We start from the raw sequence: 27,049 nt of genomic DNA on the forward strand, positions 1-27,049 counted from the left end.
CCTCACCTTGTAAATAGTTTTCACTTTGACTTTGGTGGGGGAGTGATGTTGTGTATCTGTAAAGCATGCACTCCCATGTTCCGCCACCAGGGAGCACATCTCCTGAAGTCCCAAGGGATCCCAGCATCCCTTGGGAGCACTGTATATAAGCCGGCCCCTAAGGCCTGTTCCTCACTCTGGAGTGTCTTATTAAAGACTGAGGTCACTGTTACTTTAACCTCCCTGTCTGCAGCCTCATCTGTGTTAGGAACACAATATCTACAATTCCTCATCTCTATTCTCGGTAGATATCGCTCCAGACCCTTTTCAAGATGCCGATTGGCCCTGATTCAACTATCATCACTGCACTTATCAGCTCTTACGCCCAACTTTGCTCAAGCTTTGTGCATTTTGTACTTGTCCTCTAGTCCTTTGCTCATTGTTCAAGTTCAGTAGCTCACTTATAGTAACCTCATCTTTGTAAAGAGTTGAGTAATGCAAGCTCCAGATTAAATAGGAGTGTGAATTTTCAAACTTTCTGTTTAAGGTTTTTCTTCCTTCCAGGAAAAGCAGATGCCTATATACGACAGTGAGATTGTAACACTAAAGGGTAACCAACAAATTGCTCTACACTGATGGTGAGGAGCACACACGAGGCTTGTTAGTTAAGCAGGCAGGCCATGCGTGACATGAGTGTGGCTAAGTAACCATCTGTTCCATTAGCTGCATGCAGCCAGTGCAGCCCTCCCCCAGCTTGCAGTGATGGCTCGGTGAGAGAGTTACACTGTAAGCTAAGCTTGGCCGCTGAAACAAAGCCATGTCCCTGCCCTTCTCACCATTCCATTATTGCATTGACAGCAGCAGCAAGTGAAACTGTGTTACGCAGAGGGACCCAATAAAGGAACATTGGGGCAGATTGGCATTGCGAGGACGGCTGGCCACTGAGGAGCAGAGGGACAAGGCGATCACAAATAATGGGCGTTGGGAATTCACCAATTCATAAGTCGCTATCTGAAAGGATACGTTTTGTGATGAGAGGCCTCCAGCCAAGCGGGAGACGCATTGTTTTCGGTTAGCAGTTAGCGGAATCAGTGTTCCCTGGGTTAGCAGTTAGCATGATTAGTGTTCCCCGGGTTAATAGTTAGCAGGATCAGTGTTCCCTGGGTCAGTAGTTAGCGGGATCAGTGTTCCCTGGTCAGTAGTTAGCAGGATCAGTGTTCCCCGTGTTAGTAGTTAGTGGAATAGGTGTTCCCCGGGTCAGTAATTAGCGGGATCAGTGCTCCGTGGGTTAGTAGTTAATGGGATCAGCGTTCCCCCGGTCAGTAGTTAGCAGGATTGGTGTCCCCCGGTCAGTAGTTAGCGGGATTGGTGTTCCCCGGGTTAGTAGTCATCTCGCCTCTGTTTCCTTTGCTAATTACTTTGAATTTGAGTTTTCTGGTTACCGACCCTTCTGCCAGTGGATGCGGTGTCTCTTTATTTATCAAAACCCATCGTGATTTGGAACACCTATATTAAATGTCACCTTAACCTTCTCTGCTTAAGGAGAACAACCCCGGGTTCTCCAGTCTCCACATAACTAAAGTCCCACATCCCTGGTATCACCCTGCACCCTCTCTAAGGCCTTGACATCTTTCCTAAAGCGTGCTGCTCAGAATTGGCCACAATATTCCAGTTGGGGCTTAACCATAGTTTTATTTTTTTTAATTAGCATAACTTCCTTGCTTTTGTATTCTATTCCTCTATTTATAAAGCCATAAGCTTTTTTAACAGCCTGCACAAGTTGCCCTGCCACCTTCAAAGGTTTGTGTACCATACACCCTCAAGTCGCTCTGCTCCTGCAGCCCCTTTAACATTGTACCATTCAGTTTATATTGCCCCTCCTCATTCGTTCTACCAAAATGCATCACTTACTTCTCTGCATTCACTTTCATCTGCCATGTGTCTGCCCACTTCAGTTAATGTCCTCTTGCAGTCTGTTACTATCTGCCTCACTGTTTACTATTTTTCTGAGTTTCATGTCATCTGCAAACTTTGAAATGATGCCTTGTAATACCCAAGTCCAGGTCGTTAATATACATCAAAAACAGCAGTGGTCCCAACACTAACCCCGAGGAAACACCACTGTACACTTCTCTCCAGTCTAACAAGCGTTCGCCACTACTCTCTGCTTTCTGTCCCCTTAGCCAACTTCATATCCACGCTGCAACTGCCCATGGGTTTCAATAGTAATGTGGCACTTTATCACAAACACCTTTTCAAATTCCATACGCACCCCATCCTGACTTGGAAATACATTGCCATTTCTTCATCGTCGCTGGGTCAAAATCCTGGAACTCCCTCCCTAACAGCACTGTGGGAGCACCTTCACCACACGGACTGCAGCGGTTCAAGAAGAAGGCTCTGCACCACCTTCTCAAGGGCAATTAGGGATGGGCAATAAATGCTTATCCTGTGAACGAATAAAACAAACCATCAACTGCACTACTTTCATCAACCCTCTCCGTTACTTTGACATAATGATGTACAGCACCAGCTCTGTGTGCACAACCCCGTCACACACTTTGCTGCCAATTGAGAGGCAGTGTGACTGTAGTGTATGTTTTGGAGACCAACACTCTTCGCCCACTCGTCTCAGACACAGCCTTAGTGTAGACTGGCAATTCATTTTACATTTTTGTTTCGAGCTAATGAGCAGCATGGCAGTGATTTAAGCTGCATGGCCTGGTGTAAAGCTTGCTATGGCCATTTAAAAACTGTTGGTATAAAGCAGAGAAGTGACACTTGCATACAACTGGTGTTACTGGGCTAAGAAGCAATAAACTGCACTCTAATCATCGTAGGCTGCCTGTGTTGTGCTTTTATCACTTTGAATCAATGCGAGATTACACACCAAAGCTTTGTCATTGTCAGAATCTCACGGAGCTGAATTCCTGAGTTTGTACGTTTAGAAGACCAGCAACATCTGCGTGGAATTAGATATTGGGTCTGTGCAGAACTTAGGAAGTTCTACCCTCTGTAAACCTGAGCTCTTCCAAAACTCTGCTGCCCGTGTCCTAACTCGGACCTAGTTCCCGCTCACCCATCAGCCCTGTGCTCGCTGACCTACATTGGTTCCCAGTTAAGCAACACCTCGATTTAAAATTCTCATCCTTGTTTTCAAACCCCTCAGTGGCCTCGCCCCTCCCTATCTCTGTAATCTCCTCCAGCTCCACAACCTCCCGTGACACCTGGGCTCCTCCAATTCTGGCCTCTTGACCATCCTCGATTGTAATCGCTCCATCATTTGGTGGTCTTACATTCAGCTGCCAAGGCCCCAAGTTCTGGAAGTGCCTCCTCAAATCACTTTGCCTCCATCTTTCGTTCCTCCTTTAAGGTGCTCCTTAAAACCTACTTCTGTCCATCTGTCCATTTTCTCCTTATGTGGCTCGGTGTCAAATTTGTTTGGTAACGCTCCTGAGAGCACCGTGGGACGTTTTACCACATTAAAGGCGCTATATAAATGCAAGTTGTTGTTCAGCTACGTCATGTAACAACTCTCTGGAATTCCTTCCCTGAACCTCTGTGCCTCTCCATCTCTCTCTCCTTTAAGGCTCTCTTTAAAACCTTACCTCTTTGACCAAGCTGTTGGCCACCTGTCCTAATAGCTCTCTCTTGTTGCCTTCTGTGAAACGCCTTGGGATGGTACTCTCTGTTGAAGGTGCTCTAGCACTGCACGGAGTTGTTAAAGCAGACTGATCATGGAATCAATGCAAGGGAGCATGTAGAAGCTGTGTTGTTATCCTGTTAGTCAGCTGGTTACTGGCCCTGCTTAACATCAATCGTCTGGAAATTGGCCTGTGTGGTATTTGCATTGAACCTGTTCAGAGGGCCTTGCTTTGTACACTTATTTAAGAGGAGCTAGCCTGTTCAGAATGAGGGTTGATGGCTCTGGTCACCGACTACTGTCACAGCGCTGTGCCTGTCTGTCGATGTACACAGTCATTGCTAGGCTTTACTTTTCTAGCCTTCATTCCACGTCCTTTTAAGCTGGGACTGACTGAATGAAGGAACAGAGAACATTTTTAGACATCCAATCGTACTGTATATTTTAAATATCACCTGGAATATTAGGTCCTTCATTGGCTAGAATAGACTGGCGAATGATACTTAAAGGGTTGACGGTGGATAGACAATGGCAAACATTTAAAGATCACATGGATGAACTTCAACAATTGTACATCCCTGTCTGGAGTAAAAATAAAACTGGGAAGGTGGCTCAACCGTGGCTAACAAGGGAAATTAAGGATAGTGTTAAATCCAAGGAAGAGGTATATAAATTGGCCAGAAAAAGCAGCAAACCTGAGGACTGGGAGAAATTTAGAATTCAGCAGAGGAGGACAAAGGGTTTCATTAGGAGGGGGAAAATAAAGTATGAGAGGAAGCTTGCTGGGAACATAAAAACTGACTGCAAAAGCTTCTATAGATATGTGAAGAGAAAAAGATTAGTGAAGACAAATGTAAGTCCTTTGCAGTCAGAATCAGGTGAATTTATAATGGGGAACAAAGAAATGGCAGACCAACTGAACAAATACTTTGGTTCTGCCTTCACGAAGGAAGACACAAATAACCTTCCGGAAATACTAGGGGACCGAGGGTCTAGTGAGAAGGAGGAACTGAAGGAAATCCTTATTAGTCAGGAAATTGTGTTAGGGAAATTGATGGGATTGAAGGCCGATAAAGCCCCAGGACCTGATAGTCTGCATCCCAGAGTACTTATGGAAGTGGCCCTTGAAATAGTGGATGCATTGGTGGTCATTTTCCAACAGTCTTATCGACTCAGGATCAGTTCCTATGAACTGGAGGGTAGCTAATGTAACACCACTTTTTAAAAAAGGAGGGAGAGAGAAAACAGGGAATTATAGCCTGACATCAGTAGTGGGGAAAATGTTGGAATCAATTATTAAAGATGAAATAGCAGCGCATTTGGAAAGCAGTGACAGGATAGGTCCAAGTCAGCATGGATTTATGAAAGGGAGATCATGCTTGACAAATCTGCTAGAGTTTTTTGAGGATGTAACAAGTAGAGTGGACAAGGGAGAACCAGTGGATGTGATGTATTTGGACTTTCAAAAGGCTTTTGACAAGGTCCCACACAAGAGATTGTTGTGCAAAATTGAAGCACATGGTATTGGGGGTAATGTATTGACGTGGATAGAGAACTGGTTGGCAGACAGGAAGCAGAGAGTCGGGATAAACGGGTCCTTTTCAGAATGGCAGGCAATGACTAGTGGGGTGCCGCAGGGCTCAGTGCTGGGACCCCAGCTATTTACAATACACATGAATGATTTAGATGAAGAAATTGAGTGTAATATCTCCAAGTTTGCAGATGACACTAAACTGGGTGGCAGTGTGAATTGTGAGGAGGATGCTAAGAGGCTGCAGGGTGACTTGGACAGGTTAGATGAGTGGGCAAATGCATGGCAGATGCAGTATAATGTGGATAAATGTGAGGTTATCCACTTTGATGGCAAAAACATGAAGGCAGAATATTATCTGAATGGCGCAGATTAGGAAAAGGGGAGGTCTAACGAGATCTGGGTGTCATGGTTCATCAGTCATTGAAAGTTGGCATGCAGGTACAGCAAGCGGTGAAGAAGGAAAATAGCATGTTGGCCTTCATAGCGAGAGGATAGGAGCAGGGAGGTCTTACTGCAGCTGTACAGGGCCTTGGTGAGGCCTCACCTGGAATATTGTGTTCAGTTTTCCTCCTTCCTAATCAGAGGAAGGACGTTCTTGCTATTGAGGGAGTGCAGCGAAGGTTCACCAGACTGATTCCCGGGATGGCAGGACTGACATATGAGGAGAGACAGGATCGACTGGGCCTGTATTCACTGGAGTTTAGAAGGATGAGAGGGGATCTCATAGAAACATATAAAATTCTGACGGGACTGGACAGGTTAGATGCAGGAAGAATGTTCCCGATGTTGGGGAAGACCAGAACCAGGGGTCACAGTCTAAGGATAAGGGGTAAGTCATTTAGGACCGAGATGAGGAGAAACTTCTTCACTCAAGAGTTGTTAACCTGTGGAATTCTCTACCGCAGAGAGTTGTTGATGCCAGTTTGTTAGATATATTCAAGAGGGAGTTAGATATGGTCCTTACGGCTAAAGGGATCAAGGGGTATGGAGAGAAAGCAGGAAAGGGGTTCAGAGGGAATGATCAGCCATGATCTTATTGAATGGTAGTGCAGGCTCGAAGGGCCGAATGGCCTACTCCTGCACCTATTTTCTATGTTTCTATGTTTCATTAAAACACCTGTGAACTTTTTGACATGGAAGCAAGTCATCCTCACTTCGAGGAATGATATTTTAAAGCTGTATATACTGTACATCGGGTATGGTTAGGTCACTGGACTAGTAATCCAGAAGCCTGGACTAATGATCCAGAGACGTCAGTTCAAATTCCACCATGGCAGCGGCGGAATTTAAATTTAATTAATTAAATAAATCTGGAATTAAAAATAGTATCAATAATGTTGACCATGAAACTACCAGATTGTCGTAAAAATGCATCTGGTTCACTAATGTCCTTTAGGGAAGGAAATCTGCCGCCCTTAACCACCCTGGCCTATACGTGTGACTCAAGACCCAGAGCAATATGGTTAACTCTTTACGCCAGGCTGACGTATTTACTGAAGCGTATGAAAGCATGGGCCGTACGCTAAATATCAGTAAGACAAGGGTCCTCCACGAGCCTGTCCTCACCGCACAGCACTGTCCCCCAGTCATCAAGATCCATCGCGTGGCCCTGGACACCGTGGACCATTTCCCATACCTGGGGAGCCTCTTATCAACAAGAGCAGACATTGACAACGAGATTCAAAACCGCCTCCAAACTGCCTCGGAAAAGAGTGTTTGAAGATTAGGCCCTCAAATCCACCACCAAGCTCATGGTCTACAGGGCTGTAGTAATACCCGCCCTCCTGTATGGCTCCGAGACATGGACCATGTACAGTAGACACCTCAAGTCACTGGAGAAATACCACCAACGATGTCTCTGCAAGATCCTGCAAATCCCCTGGGAGGACAGATGCAACAACATTAGCGTCCTCAACCAGGCCAACATCACAAGCATTGAAGCACTGACCACACTTGATCAGCTCCGCTGGGCAGGCCACATTGTTCGCATGCTAGACACGAGACTTCCAAAGCAAGCGCCCTACTCTGAACTCCTTCGCGGCAAACGAGCCAAAGGTGGGCAGAGGAAACGTTACAAGGACACCCTTAAAGCGTCCCTGATAAATTGCAACATCCCCACTGACATCTGGGAGTCCCTGGCCAAAGACCACCCTAAGTGGAGGAAGTGCATCCAGGAGGACGCTGAGTCTCATCGCCGAGAGCATGCAGAAACCAAGCGCAGGCAGCGGAGAGTGCGGCAAACCAGTCCCACCCACCCTTTCCCCCAACGACTATCTGTCCCACCCGTGACAGGGACTATGGATCTCGTATTGGACTGTTCAGCCACCTAAGGACTCATTTTCAGAGTGGAAGCAAGTCTTCCTCGATTCCGAGGGACTGCCTATGATGATGATGATGACTCTTAACTGCCTTCTGAAATGGCCTAGCACGTCAGTCAGTTGTATCAAACCATTGCAACATAGTCAACACAATGTGAGTACATTCACCACATGGACTGCAGTGGTTCAAGAAGGTGGCTCACCACCACCTTCGAGGGCAATTAGGGATGGGCAATAAATGCCGGCCTTGCCAGCGATGCCCACATCCTGTGAACTAATAAAGAATACTGTGTCTAGCTCACTGCTATATATTTACATAGCTACTAGAAAGACAGACTTGCATTTGTATAGCGCCTTTCACAAACTCGTCCCAAAGTGCTTTACAGTCAATGAAGTCCTTTTGGAGTGTAGTCACTACTGCAATGTGGGAACTGCGGCAGCCAATTTGCACACATCAAGCTCCCACACACAGCAACGTGATAATTTAGTGATGTTGATTGAGGGATAAATATTGGCCAGGACACCAGGGAGAACTCCCCTGCTCTTCTTCGAAATAGTGCCCTGGGATCTTTTACATCCACCTGAGAGAGCAGACGGGGTTTGGTTTAACACCTCTTCCAAAAGGCAGCACCTCTGACAGTGTAGCACTCCCTCAGCACTGCAGTGTCAGCCTAGATTTGTGCTCAAGTCTCAGGAGTGGGACTTGAACCCACAACCTTCTGACTCAGAGGCGAAAGTGCTACCCACTGAGCCACAGCTGACACACAAGTATCATCAGTATGAATTCATGTAGTTCTGAGTTACTGAAGTGAAGGAGGAGAAAGTGAAGGGGACATTAAGGGGAGTGATCAAATCTCACAGATAAGAGGCAAGACATCCCCCCCTCACCCCGTCCAGTTCGCACTAGCCCGCAGCGGAAGTCACTGATGTGAGTGAAGTGTTGGTCCATCCAGTCTTCCAACAGGTGAGGGGGCTGGGGAGGGCAGTGCACGTCAATCATTTCCGGCTCCCTCTCCTGTGTTCGGAGAAAGCAAAAGTGCCCGTTACCTGGCGGTCAAACATTCGTCTCCCTGTGGTCGGAGTGCACGCCCTCGGGCCCTCGGAGGGCTGGGCCAACGTGTCCGAAATGTTGTTTTCCCAGATATATCTAATTTCAGATCCATTTGGTGACCCTTGCCAATGTATCAAATTGCAAGTACCCATGGTATAGGCGTATGCTCCCTATAATGAGACTGATTTACTAAGTAGTAAAATTGAATGATCATGTTTCTCACTACACCTTTTTTTAAATGTATTTGTTCCTGGGATGTGGGCGTCGGTGCAAGGCCGGCATTTATTGCCCATCCCTAATTGCCCTTGAGAAGGTTGTGATGAGCTGCCGCCTTGAACCGCTATAGTCCGTGTGGTGAAGGTGCTTCCATAGTGTTGACTATGTCGCAATGGTTTGGTACGACTGAATGACGTGCCAGGCTATTTCACAGGGCAGTTAAGCGTCAACCACATCTGGAGTCGCATATCGGCCAGACCGGGTGAGGATGGCAGATTTCCTTCCCTAAAGGACATGACTGAACCCGGTGGGTTTTTTACGACTATCCGGTAGTTTCATGTTCACATTACTGATGCTAGTTTTTTTTATTCCAGATTTATTTAGTTAATTGAATTTAAATTCCCCAGCTGCCATGGTGGAATTTGAACTCTTGTCTCTGGATCATTAGTCCAGGCTTCTGGATTACTAGTCCAATGACATTACCACAATGCTACAGTACCCATCTGACCAATGTCTGGTGTTAATCCTCCAATGTGTATCTCCTCACACACACACACACACACACACACACACACACAGGCACAGGATGCACTGACCATCAGTGCATGTTGGTGGCAGAACAAAACCTGGTCTCAGACAAATTAAATCTAAGACTGCATGTACTCTAGTTTCATACCAGATGTAATCCCATAGTTAACGATCTGATATTGAGGGTTACAGTGACTGTTCAGCGCTGAAGCTTTGGCCTCTGACCGTTCTCTTCTTTGACACTGTGGTGTCGGATCCTCTTGGACCTGAATGGAGAGCCATGGGTTTTTGCACTGCCATCATAGGCGGTCCTTCGAACGAGAGTTCACGGATGTTTCAATGAAGGACCCAATGTTCCAGTCCTGAACTCCAATTGAGGGGGTGGAAGATGCCTGTGCGTGGATTTTTTTAACGTGTGGTGACCGTTGCACACCAGCCACCACACGGGCTTGACAGAGCTAGGCCTTTATCCAGTGGCAAGGGTTAACCAGGACTACTGGCGACCTGCTCTGCTGCACGGACCTAGTGCGCGCACACATATCGCAGTGTGGGTAGATCCGTGCTGCCCCTGGGCCGTCAGCTCTTCTGGGCCCCGTACCCTCATTCGCTGCACTTTCACCCACGATGTTCCAGAGCCCAGCACTCCAGCTCTATATATAGCCCTGACCTGCAGTGGTGTTCTCACACAGGTCGGGGCGGCACGATGCCTCTGATAGCAGCAACTGGACCCCATGGGTTGTGTGGCTTCTGGGCACGAGAGCAGCAGGAGAACCGGCGGAGAGAAAGCTGCTGGTGCCAAATAAGTTGGAATCAGCCCCATTTTGATGATGATGATTTGGTATGAGTTGAAGGTTAACCGCTGATTGGGTCGGCTTCCCCTTTGTATTGAGATATTTGTCCTGATCGGTTATATCCTTGGATGCTCTAATAATGACTCCACGAGGCAATGTGTTGTACTTGAACTGCAGTGACCTTAGTCCTTTATTTGTTAACTCCCGGGTGGGGATCATACCTGGTGGCCTGCCTTTTATACTAGGCCAGGCACACCTATACAGGTAATCTATAAGTCTCTCACTGCTGTGCCCTCTAGTGGCACACCTTGTGATAGTACAAACAGTAGCCATGTAGGACACATGACATGACATTTCCATTTAAGTTGGGCGGGGTATGGTAAGCGAGTTGCAGCCGGCTTTTCCATACAGACCACTTGTTTTAAGGAGAGTTCGGTTCGGTTTGGTTTGGTTGTGTGTGATCTGGTCACATGTTGATTTATGTTTCCTCTGTTCCCCCTGTCTGGTTTCTGTCAAAACCAACTGAGGTTTGTGTTGCTTTCAGGGAGAAGAAGCCCATCGGCTGGGACACTGATATGTCCTGGTTAACGGGGGAGGAACTGCAGGTGGAGGTGCTGGAGCACGTTCCACTAACCACGCACAACTTTGTGAGTATCTAGCACCTGCGGCAGGTTACCTGTGATGCGTAAATGGTTGGTGGTTTGTGAGTGAGCAATGTCTGCACTGACTGACTGTGGTATCCTTGGGCCTTGCTGATGTCAGATGGTGTAAGGCTACAGCATATTTTTTCCTGCTAATAACTGTGTTTGCAAACTGCTCCAAGATGGCTGAAACCATGGGTTGTCCATTTTTGGTGACCCACAAGGCTGTGCGGATTCAAAAGACTTTTTCATGAGTTCGAACATCGCATAGCTGCAAAAGTCTTGTCTGGGAACTTTGAAAAAGACCCCAGAAGATAAGAGAACGAAAGACCTATTCATCGTGAGAGAGTGTCCCTTTGTTTTAAATCTAGGTAATTGCGTACACGGTGGACAGATATCCAGAAAAACAGTATAACATGGCTGTAACACTGTAGTCAAGAGATTGGTCAGTTACAAAGGGAATCGAGGGTTTATTTTTGATCGTTGACCACGGCTGGAAATAACCCTGTGTTAGTGTTTGCTTTGTATTAATCACTTTGGTAATAGGCAATTTTAACTGTCATGAAGTTCTTTAATGGTTATAGGTTCGTGCGTGTTAATAATTCAAAATTATTGTGCCTCTGATGCTATCATAAATTGCTTGTATTTCTGTTGATTATTCTAAGTAACGATAACCCCTGGATAGGGGTAGATGAGAAACACCCAGGTGTCTCTGTTACTCTGTCTCAAGTCCAAACTCTGCATAGTGTAAGGTCAAATCTTAAATCTTACAGGCTCAAACCTGATAAGTCTTACAATGGAGCAACTTCCAGCTGTGATGGCGGGAGGTCTACAGGCTCGATGCCACTGCTTGATCCTCTAGGTGCCTGAGCCCATCACGGCCCAGTGTGATCTCTGGCACTGATTGTATGCTGTAAAGTACTAGTCTCCCTGACTCTGCCTGTCCCCTAGTTTGCTTGTCAAAAGGCCAATATGAAGACCTGAATTTTGTGCCAGCTCCGGACCCAGCAACATTTGGTTCCCAGGCACCATCGGAGACATGGTTTTGGCCTCCTTCATGTCAGCTGGCAGCAGTGGTCGGGCACGCAAACAACTCTGGCAAAGTAGGTCCTTAGCTAGCAAGCTGGCCTGAATTAGCAGCGTACAGGACTAGTAGGTTCCCTTTGTCGGGGAGCAGCAAGAGTAAAGCCGGCAGTCCCCAGAGAAACAGGCTGGACTGTGAATTTGTGCCGCCCTCTTCATGCAGTTAGTGCCTGCGAGTGTAATCGCCGTGCTGTCCCAACGGTTCCTGAAAGTTTATCCAACCTCAGGGCACCATTATTGCTATATTACTATATTGCTGCATAATGAAAGATATTGTTTCCTTGAGAAAAGAAACTGTTGGAGCTTAGGAGTGGAGTGTAATTGTACAGTATAGAACATATGTAAGAATTAGGAGCAGAAGTGAGCCATCCGATCCCTCGAGCCTGCGCCGCTATTCAATAAGATCATGGCTGATCTTCTACCTCAATTCCACCTTCCCGCACTGTCCCCATATACCTTGATTACCTTAGTATCCAAAAATCTATCGATCTCAGTCTTCAATATACTCAACGACTGAGCCTCCACAACCCTCCGGGGCAGAGAATTCCAAAGATTCATAACCCTTTGAGTGAAGAAATTTCTCCTCATCTCAGTCCTAAATGACCGACCCCTTATTCTGAGACACTGATCTCTGGTTCTAGACTCCCCAGCCAGGGGAAACATCCTCCCTGCATCTACCCTGTCACACCCCTGAAGCATTTGATAGATCACATCTCATTCTTCTAAAGGCTAGGGAATATAGGCCTAGTCTACTCAATCTCTCCTTATAGGACAATCCGCCCCCCCCCCCATCCCAGGACTCAGTCTGTGTAGCTTTGTTGCACTCCCTCAGAGGCAAGTATATCCTTCCTTGGGTAAAGCGATCAATACTCCAGGTGCAGTCTCACCAAGGCCCTGTATAATTGTGGTAAGACATCTTTATCCTTAAACTCCAATCCCTTTGTAATAAGCAACAACAACAACTTGTATTTATATAGCACCTTTAAAGTAGTGAAACGTCCCATGGTCCTTCACAGGAGTATTATGCGTTAAAAATTTGAAACTGAGCCGCATAAGTAGAAATTAGTGCAGGTGACCAAAAGCTTGATCAAAGAGGTATGTTATAAGGAGCGTCTTGAAGGAGGAAAGAGAGGTCGAGAGGTGGAAAGGTTTAGGCAGAGAGTTCCAGAGTTTGGTGCCCAGGCAACAGAAGGCACGGCCACCAAATGGTTGAGCGATTATAATCAGGGATGCTCAGGAGGGCAGCATTAGAGGAGCACAGCCATCTCGAGGGATTGTGGGGCTGGAGGAGATTATAGAGATAGGGAGGGGCGAGGCCATGGAGGTATTTGAAGGCTAACATACCATAACAATGGAGCACAATAATATGGGCCCACTACTGACTGCCTTGGAAAATTTTTAATGAATAGAAACATAGAAAATAGGTGCAGGAGTAGGCCATTCGTCCCTTCGAGCCTGCACCACCATTCAATAAGATCATGGCTGATCATTCACCTCAGTACCCTTTTCCTGCTTTCTCTCCATACCTCTTGATTCCTTTAGCCGTAAGGGCCATATCTAACTCCCTCTTGAATTTATCCAATGAACTTTGCATCAACAACTCTCTGCGGTAGAGAATTCCACAGGTTAACAACTCTCTGAGTGAAGAAGTTTCTCATCTCAGTACTAAATGGCTTACCCCTTATCCTTAGACTGTGTCCTCTGGTTCCGTACTTCCACAACATCGGGAACATTCATCCTGCATCTAACCTGTCCAGTCCCGTCAGAATGTTATGTTTCTATGAGATCCCCTCTCATCCTTCTAAACTTCAGTGAATACAGGCCCAGTCGATCCAGTCTCTCCTCATATGTCAGTCCTGCCATCCCAGGAATCAGTCTGGTGAACCTTCGCTGCACTCCCTCAATAGCAAGAACGTCCTTCCTCAGATTAGGAGACCAAAACTGAACAAGGTATTCCAGGTGAGACCTCACCAAGGCCCTGTACAACTGCAGAAAGACCTCCCTGCTCTTATATTCAAATCCCCTAGCTATGAAGGCCAACTGTACCTGCATGCCAACTTTCAATGATTGATGTACCATGACACCCAGGTCTCTTTGCACCTCCCCTTTTTCTAATCTGCCACCATTCAGATAATATTCTGCCTTCCTGTTTTTGCCACCAAAGTGGATAACCTCACATTTATCCACATTATACTGCATCTGCCATGCATTTGCCCACTCACCTATCCTGTCCAAGTCACCCTGCAGCCTCTTAGCATCCTCCTCACAGCTCACACCACCACCCAGCCTACTGTCACCTACAAACTTGGAGATATTACACTCAATTCCTTCATCTAAATTATTGATGTATATTGTAAAGAGCTGGGGTCCCAGCACTGAGCCCTGCGGCACCCCACTAGTCACTGCCTGCCTTTCTGTAAAGGACCCGTTTATCCCGACTCTCTGCTTCCTGTCTGCCAACCAGTTCTCTATCCATGTCAGTACATTACCCCAGTACCATGTGCTTTCATTTTGCACACCAATCTCTGTGTGCGACCTTGTCAAAAGCCTTTTGAAAGTCCAAATACACCACATCCACTGGTTCTCCCTTGTCCACTCTACTAGTTACATCCTCAAAAAATTCTAGAAGATTTGTCAAGCATGATTTCCCTTTCATAAATCCATGCTGACTTGGACCGATCCTGTCACTGCTTTCCAAATTGATTCTTTAATAATTGATTCCAACATTTTCCCCACTACTGATGTCAGGCTAACTGGTCTATAATTATCCGTTTTCTCTCTCCCTCCTTTTTTAAAAAGTGGTGTTACATTAGCTATCCTCCAATCCACAGGAACTGATCCAGAGTCGATAGACTGTTGGAAAACGACCACCAATGCATCCACTATTTCTAGGGCCACTTCCTTAAGTACTCTGGGATGCAGACTATCAGGCCCTGGGGATTTATCGGCCTTCAATCCCATTAATTTCCCTAACACAATTTCCTGCCTAGTAAGGATTTCCTTCAGTTCCTCCTTCTCACTAGACCCTCGGTCCCCTAGTATTTCCGGAAGGTTATTTGTTTGTGTCTACCTTCCTGAAGACAGAACCAAAGTATTTGTTCAATTGGTCTGCCATTTCTTTGTTCCCCATTATAAATTCACCTGAATCTGACTGCAAGAGACCTACGTTTATCTTCACTAATCTTATTCTCTTCACGTATCTATAGAAGCTTTTGCAGTCAGTTTTTATGTTCCCAGCATACTCTATTTTCCCCCTCCAAATTAAACTCTTATTCCTCCTCTGCTGAATTCTAAATTTCTTCCAGTCCTCAGGTTTGCTGCTTTTTCTGGCCAATTTATATGCCTCTTCCTTGGATTTAACACTATCCTTAATTTCCCTTGTTAGCCACGGTTGAGCCACCTTCCCTGTTTTATTTTTACTCCAGACAGGGATGTACAATTGTTGAAGTTCATCCATGTGATCTTTAAATGTTTGCCATTGCCTATCCACCGTCAACCCTTTAAGTATCATTCGCCAGTCTATTCTAGCCAATTCACGTCTCATACTATCCAAAGTTACCTTTCCTTAAATTCAGGATCCTAGCCTCTGAATTAACTGTGTCACTCTCCATCTAAATAAAGAATTCTACCATATTATGGTCACCCTTCCTCAAGGGACCTCGCACAACAAGATTGCTAATTAGTCTTTTCTCATTACACATCACCCAGTCTAGATGGCCAGCTCTCTAGTTGGTTCCTCGACATATTGGTCCAGAAAACCATCCCTAATACACTCCAGGAAATCCTCCTCCATCGCATTGCTGCCAGTTTGGTTAGCCCAATCTATATGTAGATTAAAGTCGCCCATGATAACTGCTGTACCTTTATTGCACACATCCCTAATTTCTTGTTTGCTGTCCCCAACCTCACTACTACTGTTTGGTGGTCTGTACACAACTCCTACTAGCGTTTTCTGCCCTTTGGTATTCCGCAGCTCCACCCATACAGATTCCACATCATCCAAGCTAATGTCCTTCCTTACTATTGCGTTAATTTCCTCTTTAACCAGCAACGCTACCTCACCTCTTTTCCTTTCTGTCTATCCTTCCTGAATGTTGAATACCCCTGGATGTTGAGTTCCCAGCCTTGGTCACCCTGGAGCCATGTCTCTGTGATGCCAATTATATTATATTTGTTAATTGCTGGCTGCGCAGTTAATTCGTCCACCTTATTACGAATACTCCTCGCATTGAGGCACAGAGCCTTCAGGCTTGTCTTTTTAATACACTTTTCCCCTTTAGAATTTTGCTGTAATGTGGCCATTTTTGCTTTTTGCCTTGGGTTTCTCTGCCCTCCACTTTTACTTTTCTTCTTTCTATCTTTTGCTTCTGCCCCCATTCTATTTCCCTCTATCTCCCTGCATAGGTTCCCCTGCCATATTAGTTTAACCCCTCCCCACCAGCACTGGCAAACACTCCCCCTAGGACATTTGTGCCCATCCTGCCCAGGTGCAGACCGTCCGGTTTGTACTGGTCTCACCCCTCCCAGAACCGGTTCTAATGTCCCATGAATTTGAATCCCTCCCTTCTGCACCACTCCTCAAGCCACATATTCATCTGAGCTATCCTGCGATTCCTACTCTGACTAGCACGTGACACTGGTAGCAATCCTGAGATTACTACCGCTTATTACATCGTTTATTGGCACACTTCACCTTCCCCTCCACCTGAAGTTGCTGACTCTCATTACTCCGTTGACTCTGGTAGCCCCCCATTACCAGGTGGTCATTCTTCATGTGTGAGCCTAGACAGCGAGTGCTGGGCATGAGGGCCCAGGCCAACTCTCTGCCTGCCCACACGACCAGCTTCCAGCATGGGTCAGTAGCCATCTGGATCCCTGGCTGATTGTGTTTGTCTCTCCTTGCTACCCACCCCCCCCCCCCCCCCCCAGGGGTGCTGGAGTCAACCCCTTACCACGACCCAGGTGAACTAACGCCTCAAAGATCCAACATAGGACACCTGGTTCTGTGCTTCATTGGGCAATACACTTACTGAGCAACCGGAGTCCAGCAACATAATTCCAGTGTTCTCCCCACTTCCCCATGGGTTATTTCCTCTCTCTGTTTACGTATCCTTTTGTTTTTAAAAATGTTTCTCTCTCCTGCTCTTTCACCCTCTCCTCCTCCTCTGCTTTGTTTCTTGTTGATTTTGGAGTTTCTATGTAACTCATCTTTCTCCTGCTGGTTCACTGGAGAATGTTGAAGTTTCACACTGCTGAAAGGGCTCAGCCCATGTGTGGCCACTTGGCCTGCCTCTTTCTGAAGCCTGTGTCATTGAATACAAGTGTTTTGTTGCTGGTCTCCTCTCACCTTGGGCTGATAAAGTACCATTCACACCAGCTATATCAGTGTTGTCACCCAGCCTATTTATCACCGTGGTACCGACGCATCATAGCAAAACGTGCACTGAAGTTCGCATCATAGTGTGATACTCTTAATCTATCACTCCAGATTGCTCCCAGTGACCGACCTATACCCATCCCCTCCACCTCCCACCCCAAAGTACTGCCCCCCAGCTCAAAATGCTTAATTCAGACACAACTCAACTTTGGAAGGAAGCAATCACCTGAGATTTATCATGTCTGTTCTTCTACCTCAACTCCACCTTCCCGCACTATCCCCATATCCCTTGCTTACTGACTTGCATTGGCTCCCGGTCCACCAACGCCTTGAATTTAAAATTCTCATCCTGGTGTTCAAATTCTCCCCATGACCTCACCTTGCCCTACCTCCTCCATCCCCCGAGAACTCTGCATTCCTCCAACTTTAGCCACTTGTCCATCCCCAGATTTTCATCGCTCCACCATTGGCAACCATCTAGGCCCTAAGCTCAGGAACTCCCTCCCTAAACCTCTCCACCTCTCCACCTCTCTACCTCTCTACCTCTCTTCCTTTCATCATCATCACAGGCATTCCCTTGAAGTGAGGATGGCTTGCTTCCACACCAAAAAGGGATGAGTTCGCAGGTGTTTCAATGAAGGACCTAATATTCCAGATCCAGAACTACCTTTAAGGCGCTCCTTGAAACTTGTATCTCCTTCAGTGGCTGAGTGTCAATTTTTGACTGATTAACCTCCTGTCAAGCCCCTTGTATAAAATCAAGTTGTTGCTGCATATTGTGTTGGTGGGAATTCTTCACGGTTTAATTGGACATTGAGTGAAATATGACACATCCACCATTAGCTTTTACTGAAATGTCAGTGACCACACAGAATTGGTGTCTGATCATGTGTCCTCTATAAGATAGGAATGGCCTAGCAAAACAGTCAGTCTGATTGGCTGCATCCAGTACAAAATGTCACCCGTCCAACACGGACCCCAGTGACAGGTACATTGGATTTGTCCTATTTGGAGTGTTCCTCCTGTCAGTCTGTGACTTTTATATTTTTCCCTTTTAGGTTCGAAAGACATTTTTCACGCTGGCGTTCTGTGATTTTTGCCGTAAGCTGCTGTTCCAGGGTTTCCGTTGTCAGACATGTGGGTACAAGTTCCACCAACGCTGCAGCACGGAGGTCCCCCTCATGTGTGTTAACATTGACCAGCTAGAGTAAGTACATTTGAACTGCAAGGGAGGCAGTAGGCATCATTGGCCGGGGAAAGAATGCCTTCTAAAGCCACTGAGTGAGGCTGGGCTGGAGCTGATTGAGAACTGGGTTTGGATGATCCTTCTAATTGAACAGGTTCAAGCATAGGTCATTGGGAGCAATCAGTACCTTTCTATTACTTTCATCTGAGCAGCTTAAAAAATTGGGGAGGCTCCTCGACCACTAAACGCAGATGAATGTGAATGCAGATTGCTCAAGGATTTGGCCTGGCAATTTTGAAATTACATTTTTGAAACTCCAGTTGCAAAGACCAAATCAAAATATGCTTATTCTGCCAGTATCCTTTTTTTGTTTTTAAAGATAATGCTGTTCACGCCTGCTCGCTGTGGCGCGGTTGGTCATCAAGCTTATTTAGTAGGATGTTCTAAAGGCGCTATATAAATGCAGGTTGTTGTTGGTAAAAATACCCAATCAGAATAGACACTGAAGGACGCATGAATTCATATATGGTGCGTTTCTTGTGTGATCCTTCCATATTTTCACGTCACATTATTCCCATCTGCAGTGACTGAGCAAGCTGTAAACGATCAGTGCTTGCTCCTAATCCTACACAGCTCTCTCCGGAGACAATCCAAATATGCAAGCACACAATCTGTACTTGTATTTCGCCGCAGTTCAGATGAACATGGAATGAAAAATTCAGACACCCACCTTGCTGAATTCTGGAAGGGATTTCCCTGTTGTGCCAGACATGGGCATTCAGTGAGCAGCACTCTCTCTCACCTCTCAGTCAGAAGGTTGTCGATTAAAGTACCGCTCCAGCGACTTGAGCACATAAATCCAGGCTGATGCTCCAGTGCAGTACTGAGGGAGTGCTGCACTGTCAGAGGTGCCACCTTTTGGATGAAACATTAAACCAAGGCCCCATCTATCCTTTCAGGTGGATGCAAAAGATCCCACGGCTGCTATTCGAAGTAGAGCAGGGGAGTTATCCCCTATATCTTGGCCAATATTTATCCCTCACCAATATCACAAAATAGATTATCTGGTTATCATATTAATGTTTGCGGGTCCTTGCTGTGTGTAAAATGGTTGCCGCATTTCTTACATTAGAACAGTGACGACATTTCAAAATCTCTTTATTGGCTATAAAGTACTTTGGGACGTCCTGAGGCGCTATGTAAATGCAAGTTTATCTTCTTAGCCACTTGTGCAGCAGTGTGTTGGTATTATCTGGCAAAAAACAATTGGTGCAGTGATGCTGAGATTTTCTAATTCTCTAACCGTTCTTTCATTTCTCCTGGCTTGTTCTGTCTCCATCTTCCTACAGTTTACTAATTCTTTCCCGAATCTATGAGAACCATCCCATTACACAGGATGATGTATCGTCCGGAGGAACTCCACCCGGTTTTGGGATCCATCCTTCAGTCCCTCCCTCCGACTCCACAGGGTAAGTCCTTTGCAAGAGGCTTCCTGTCTTCCAGTTGCCCAATGGTGCGCTCCCCTTCCTGACTGACTGAGGCTCTTCAGTTCCCCTGGCCGGTCCCGCGATCCTTCCATCGGCTGTGAGCTGATCACCAACTCACCAGGACCATGGCTACCAGTATTTGACCAGCACCACTGGGAATAGCTGATCCTGGAATAACAATGGTTGTTTTTAGTGTCCCTGCAACTATTCCCTGGATTCAGTGACCACTGATGCTGCTAATTATAACCTGCCAACCTACCAGACTTGATGCTACTGACTCTGAACTCAACTATGTGAGTCCTTCCCTGAGTCCTGTTATTGACGAGGGATGGAAGGGGAGGAAGGGAGATCAGTCTTCTTTTACAATGGTCACCTCCCCCAGTTGAACAGCCTACTTGTACTTACCATCCAGAATGGCAGCTTGGTTGAAATAGCAGCAGGTGCAGCTGATGCCCATGGAATCATACCCCAGCTCGAGTCAGGAGGGGAGGGCAGAAAGTGAGAGAGAAAATGGAAATTCATACTCTTGTTGAGAGTATGAATATAATGGCAGGTTAATGGTTGGATTTTGTGTTTGCAGGTCCCTATCTCACCCAACAGCCTCCCCAACAAAGTCGATTCCAATTCCACAGCCTTTCCGACCCGGTGAAGAAGACCAACGGAATCAGTTTGGGCAACGGGACCGATCGTCCTCCGCACCAAACGTACACCTCAATACCATCGAGCAGGTCAACATTGACGTAAGTATCCTCACACCACCTCGATGCTTGCTATTGGCTGTTTAAAGGTAGAGGCAGGGGGGTGTGATCTCAGGACAATCACTTTACGGAGTTGGTCGTGGCTCAATGGTAGCATTCTCATCTCTGAGTCAGAAGATGCAGACTCTAGGCTGACACTCCAGTGCAGTACTGAAAGAGCGCAGTTTCTGAGGAACTGTCTTTCGGATGAGACGTTAAACCGAAGTCCCGTCTGCCCTCTCGGGTGGACGCAAAATATCCCACAGCTACTATTCCACGAAGAGCAGGAGAGTTATCCCTGGTGCCTGGCCAATATTTATCCCTCACCGACGTCGCTAAAACAGATTACATGGTAATTTATCTCATGGCTGTGTGTGGGAGCTTGCTGTGCGCAAATTGCTGCCACATTTCCCTACATTACAACAGTGACTACACTTCAAAAGTACTTCATTAGCTGTTAACTACTTTGTGATGTCCTGAGGTTGATAAAGGCGCTATATAAATGTACGCTCTTTGCAACAGGCGAGCTTGAATCAGTAGACGAGGAAGTGATGATTGAGCATGTGCACTGGTGCCTTGTGACAGATTGTGACCGTGCAGCTTTCTTGCACTGCTCCTTTGGAGTTCTCCCTCTTGTTGGAAACCCTTGGGAAATCTGACAGACTGTCCCTTTTGTACATTTTTTGCACTCCTCTCCATTCTTGAAGGTGTTGACTCTATATTGGTCTGTGGTTTCACAGATGGCGGTCATCCTCTTGTGTCTCAACCAAGTGGCCATGCACGTGTGAGCACAGGCAGTGAGTGTGCAGAGGCCATTTCAACACGTGGCCTCACAGCGGAGGTGCTGTTTGCCCCTGAGCCCCTCCCCCCACCCTTCCCCCAAGCCCAAGTGGCAATTGTCATCTCCCTATCAAGGCTCTTGGCTGGAACTAGCTGGATCGGTACAAGTGATGGAGCCTGGAATCTTTCTGGTCTCTTGCTCAGTTACTCTGTCTTAATCAGCTGATCGGTCACTGGAGTGAGTCATACCTTAAGTCTGGGAAGGGGTAGAACGGGGGAAGATCTGAGGTCCCCTCCAACTCTCTGATGCCTCTCTCCTGATGTTGCACAATGTCATCCCCCGCAGTAACCCAACTTCAGCCAAGTGTCCTTGAAAGTGATGAGACAGCTGACCTTTGCTCCTTGTCCTCTAGGGTCTGATCCGAGATCAGGGTCTACAGCGCAGCGATGGAGGTAAGAGCATGTTTTGTGACGTCTTGATCCCCCGAAAGGGTGTGGGTTTCTTGAGTGGAGATTTTAAGGAAACAGATTAAGGTTTTCTTGGCTTGTTATGTGCTTTTTTCCTCACCCCCAAACTAAGGAGGGTGTCTATTTTTTTATGTATATTTAGTGCTCCTCAAGATGAGCTGTGGCAATGGAACACTGCCCAGGTTACAGAGTTCAATGCATAGTGAAGCCCCCTTCTGCTGTGCCCCGGCAATGTTTCTCGGAAGATGTCCCTCTACTGCGTCAGTGTGGATCTTTCCATTCCCTGGAGTGGCCCTCCTGAGTCAGATTGCCAGTTTGGTGCTGCGATGGTGCCACATTACGGCAGTGTTGTACTGTGGGCCGGTGCCCGCCAGGGAACAGCAGTGGGACTGCCCAAACTCATTTCACAGACTCGGTTCTCCCATTGAATACTGCCGACTGCAGTACCCTGTCCACGGAGTGTTCATTTCTGATCAGATGCTAGAGTGATGTCAGTCAGTTTGTTGAAGGGGTACCGAAATGGTCACGCAATGAAAACCCTTTCAGACCACAGGATAATGAAACAATACTAATGTTGACACAAAGGCAGCCAGGCCTTCACACAGCCATTGTTTGGCTTGCTGCAATGGCCTTTAGCCTCCCTGCAATAAATAAATAAATAAACTTTAACGTGTAAACACCTCTGGTATCTTTCTGGCTTTTATGATTTTTGGTTGTTGTAAATTTGATCCCCTTGCTCTTTTTCCCTGCCTCTCTTTCCCCCCCCCCCCCCCCCCCCTCCCAGAAGGTGTTGATGCCTTGCTGGGAAGCGACTTGGTCTCTTACTTCACCCCAACTATTCTTCATGTGCGAGTCTAAACTATTCAACCTCAGAGCCCGAAGCTGCCTCATCGGTTGTTCGCATGCTCACCTTTGAGCAGGGGTCCCTGGGTAGTGATGAGGAGCAGGAGCTCGATAAACCCATGGGGCTGTCGGAGATTATTTAGAATTATTTCAAGCCGTGTCTTCTGTCTCGATTCGATGTGAATAAAAGATTGTCGTGCTCTGTTGTATGATCTACACCTCGGGGTTAAACCTGGCAGTTTTACTTGTTAAATGACGCATGTCAGTTCCCACCAGTTTTCTGCAGCCTCGGCTCCAGCACAGCTTGCGGAGCATACAAGTGGACCTGCAGCCAGTGCTGTAGTGTGCAAGTGAGGAGCCAGTGGTGGAATACAAGGGCGGAAATCACAGCTAAACCTATTTCTTTTAATGTTGTGGCACTCTTAATTCATAACAACCGCAGCACCATTCCTTCTCCCCAGGGTGATGCACCTCAAAATGCTCTCCCCAGACTCAGCACTAGTTTGGAAGGACACCATCTCTAACCATGTCGCTGGCTGTTCCTCACATTGCAAGGGAGTAGAGTGAGGAAATCTTACACTTGCCAACGTTAGACTTCACTGAAATCTTAGGGACTGTATTTCAGAGGCTGAGTATCTGCTGATGAAGGAAAGGATTAGAGAGGTTAACTTTGCAGGAGAGCTGGATATTCTCGCTGTCATGTTCTCATTTCACAGATAACCTCTCTCGCTCGTCCTGCCCACAAAACTACAACTAGACGTTTCCACAGTTATCCTAGAGAAAGTGGGATGGCAGTGAGCTGTTCTTCTCCGACTACGGCTATCCCAGTGAGTTTAGCTAGCTCAGCACAGACTGACCATAGACCGGCTCCCTTGTGGTCTTTTTTGGCTCAGTTTGGTGCATGGGCACACCATCATCTGCAAGTTCCCCGCCAAGTCACACACCATTCTGACTTGGAAATATATCGGCCGTTCCTTCATCATCGCTGTGTCAAAATCCTGGAACTCCCTCCCTAACAGCACTGTGGGAGCACCTTCACCACCTTGCAGCGGTTCAAGAAGGCAGCTCACCACCACCTTCTCAAGGGCAATTAGGGATGGGCAATAAATGCTGGTCTTGCCAGCGACGCCCACATCCCAGGCACAAATAAAAACAAAGTTACACTGCCTTTCCAAGCTGAGGCACTGGGAGGTAACCACAGTGTGAGGAGCCTGTGCTACTTCTGTTCTGGGTGGGTGGGGGCCAAGATTTAAGGCGATTGTCAGAAGCTGCGATGAAACCTAGACGGCCCCCATTGTTCTGCTGCTGAACCCCTGTGGAATTAGCAAGAATAGCAATCAAAAATAATTTTACCTCTTGTTATTTTTGTTAAACTGAGATTTCATTCTTTTTTTTAATTAAATGCACAGTTCCTTTCTGGCAGTGAGTATTGTGCACTAAAATGATGCCTGACTTTCTCAAACTGAGCACAGCCCCAGCACGTCGGGTATAGCCCAGTTCTAGCATTGCTTCCGAAAAGGCTGTGCGGCCTGTCCACTTGTATGTTCCCAAGACAGTTTATGAATGAGGATCTTGGCTGTGGGGGAACTAGTGTATAAATGTGCGAACATTGGTCTGTGCTGTGTGATTAGAAGGATTGTTGATGGACATGCACTGTACGAAACACGGGAAGATCCCCAGCAGAAACCCTGCTATTAATAACAGGAGGCTTCCCTTTGCCCTCTTGTATATTTTCTCTCTCTCCAGTAGGGAAGAACCCTACTTGCAGGAAATTTTTGTTCCTGCTCCTTTACTCCTTTTCTTTTCTCTTCCTGCAGCCCCCTTGACGCAGCCGGTCAGGTGCCTCAGGAAGTACCGTTCCCGGACTCCCAGCCCTTTGTTGCAATCTTACCCCAATGACATTGTCTTTGATTTTGAGCCTGGTCCCGTATTCAGAGGTACTTGGGCACCTCGCCTCGCTTACCCACCTGTGCACGCTCCCTCACTCACATTTACATCACACCACACCGGTTCTCTCACCGCTGCTTCTCCACCCGAGATTCACGTCCACTCCACGGACCCATTGTGTACAGGAACTGTGGAGCAGGTAGCTCGATCAGAAGCAGTATTGGGCCGAGGCCTGGCAGTAAAACCAGCCGTGATCCACTGGGAGCAGCAGGTGTGTGCCCAATAAATGTGTGAACAAGCCCAATACCATCCAGGACTTGACGCGCCAGAGAGACTCTCCCACTGACCGCCTCTTATATTTTATGGACGTAGACAAGGGTCTTAAAGCCCAGCATCCTCAGCTAGAAGGCTGCCCAAGGGGAAGCAAGTAGATTGTCATCAAAGGCACTGGATATACGACAGGTTCAGTGCAGGGACACTTCAGTTGAGTTCTTATCTGAACATGCTGGAAGTCCGAAGGTTTGAAGGCATTTGGGATTTGCCACGCCGCATGGTTTTACATTAACTTGTCTTTATATTGCATCAAGGGGGAGAGAGGGTGCACAGAAAACCAGGGTCAGGAGACCAGAGGGTGTGGAGGGAGCATGGTGCTGGAGGACAGTCTCTGCAGCTTGTGTATTCGGTCAGTACTGACAGCTGTATTTATAATTCAGATGGTCTGCTGTGATATACTTCTATACAAGTGGCTTTTCCCTTCCTTCCTTCAACTTGGCTGCACAGGCAGAGACTCAGCATTCGATGCCAGTAAGCATTTGATGTCGCTGCTGCAAAAATCATGATTGATAACCCAACACTGACCATGCAGAATTACTGGTGAAATTACATGGCAGAGGAACAGTGTATATTACACATTTTAAAACGATTGCAGCAACAGATATTTGACTGAGTGTAGTAAAGTGGTCATGTAAGGGAAAGAGGTGCTTTAGATTTATTTACACGTAATTATAAACATTTGAATTTGACCAGCCAAGAAGTTTAATTCCCTCTGTCCTATTTTTAAGGGCTGGTGTTAAATTCCTCTCTCTACTCATTTAGCATGTGTTAACCCAAATAAACAGGTTAGTGGATGCATTCAAGTAAGAATTGAACATGTCGGCCAATGCCCTAAACGAGCATACAGGAACTTAAACCTCCCTGTGGGCTAAATAGTTGTAGCCTGTAAAACTCGAGCCGGAAAGGCATTGTAGTTTAACAAGTGTCCCAGCTTCTTGTGACTGTGGACAAGTTGTAAACGCACCATTTTTTATGAGGGTTTCTCTGGCCAAGCCTGGCGCTGTCGGAACCTGCTGCCGAGGGTGGCAAGTTGGTTCTTTGGCAATTCGACCAATGCCAGACCCTCTTCCGGGACGTGCCAGGGCTGTGTCAATTCCAGCACATTTTTGGGGTGGGGGAGAAGCTCACCCAAAATGCAGGACGAAAGCTTGGGCTTGTATTATTGGGGCTGCTGTCAGTGTTTGGGTTGGCCAGGAGTCATGGCACTCCAACTGGACTAAAGCATCAAAGCTGGAAAACACAATTGGTGATGTTGATCATAGAACCATAGAAATTTACAGCACAGAAGGAGGCCATTTTGGCCCGTCGTGTCCACGCCGGCCGACCAAGAGCTATCCAAGCCTAATCCCATTTTCCAGCTCTTGATCCGTAGCCCTGTAGGTTACGGCACTTCAAGTGCACATCCAAGTACTTTTTAAATGTGGTGAGGCTTTCTGCCTCTGCCATCCTTTCAGGCAGTGAGTTCCAGACCCCCACCGCCCTCTGGGTGAAGACATTTGGTAGATGGCACCAGCCTATATTTTATTAAATACTCAGTCATAACCTACTTATAAAGTGTGTTTAAGCCATTACCATTGTACCAACACTTGGTCTGGTTTTATATATGGCAAAGTAGCTCTGTTGGTGAGAGCTCTGGACGACTTCCTCTGACCTGTCGGAGGGATGAAGGTCCTGTCTCACCTGCTTGGGCAGCCCTATATCCAATTCATACCGGTAGTGAGTGCACCGAAGCAGACTGCTGGCCGTTTGTGACTGCCACCACCCCCCAAACGGAATCTCTGAAGTCAGCTCTGATCCACCAACAAAGGTGATTTTTAAAATAATTTTTTAAAAAGTACTTCTGTGGCACCTGTCTGAAGGAAGACATAATGGAGTCGCCCCAGTCCCCAAATACCCAGTCAGAGCCCCGTGGGTTCCTGGTGCTCAGCCGCTTTGCCGAGTCGGCACACATTACGTTGGTAAGTGAACTTTCAACCTATACACCATTTCAAATGTGAGATTGTCATTTAAAGTTATTCTGCAGTATGGCTGCGAACCCTTTGGCAAGGCCCAAACAATCTCCAGGCTCGGAATAGAGTTGGATGAGCTGTTACAAGGGGTGGGATGCGGTGTAGAGGGGAGAATAGTTACACTGCTTAAAAAACACACACAGGAATTTAACTGAGTT

At 46.8% G+C, this 27,049-nt stretch overlaps 1 protein-coding gene across 4 annotated transcripts in view; it reads left to right on the forward strand.

Annotated features, from left to right (window-relative positions):
* The window catches only part of LOC139257614 (serine/threonine-protein kinase B-raf-like), a 158,790-nt gene that overhangs the window by 119,510 nt on the left and 12,231 nt on the right, over nucleotides 1-27,049 (forward strand). For 2 of the 4 annotated variants that reach the window (XM_070874549.1, XM_070874550.1), the window contains exons 4-9: nucleotides 10,605-10,707; nucleotides 18,220-18,368; nucleotides 19,697-19,816; nucleotides 20,415-20,574; nucleotides 21,765-21,804; nucleotides 24,480-24,599. In XM_070874549.1, the coding sequence (XP_070730650.1) occupies nucleotides 10,605-10,707; nucleotides 18,220-18,368; nucleotides 19,697-19,816; nucleotides 20,415-20,574; nucleotides 21,765-21,804; nucleotides 24,480-24,599 (692 nt within the window). The remainder of the gene's footprint in view (nucleotides 1-10,604; nucleotides 10,708-18,219; nucleotides 18,369-19,696; nucleotides 19,817-20,414; nucleotides 20,575-21,764; nucleotides 21,805-24,479; nucleotides 24,600-27,049) is intronic. The other 2 variants (XM_070874551.1, XM_070874552.1) reach the window with 1 other exon arrangement.

The sequence above is a fragment of the Pristiophorus japonicus genome, unplaced genomic scaffold (assembly GCF_044704955.1).
Source record: "Pristiophorus japonicus isolate sPriJap1 unplaced genomic scaffold, sPriJap1.hap1 HAP1_SCAFFOLD_889, whole genome shotgun sequence".
NCBI classification, from domain to species: Eukaryota; Metazoa; Chordata; class Chondrichthyes; family Pristiophoridae; genus Pristiophorus; species Pristiophorus japonicus.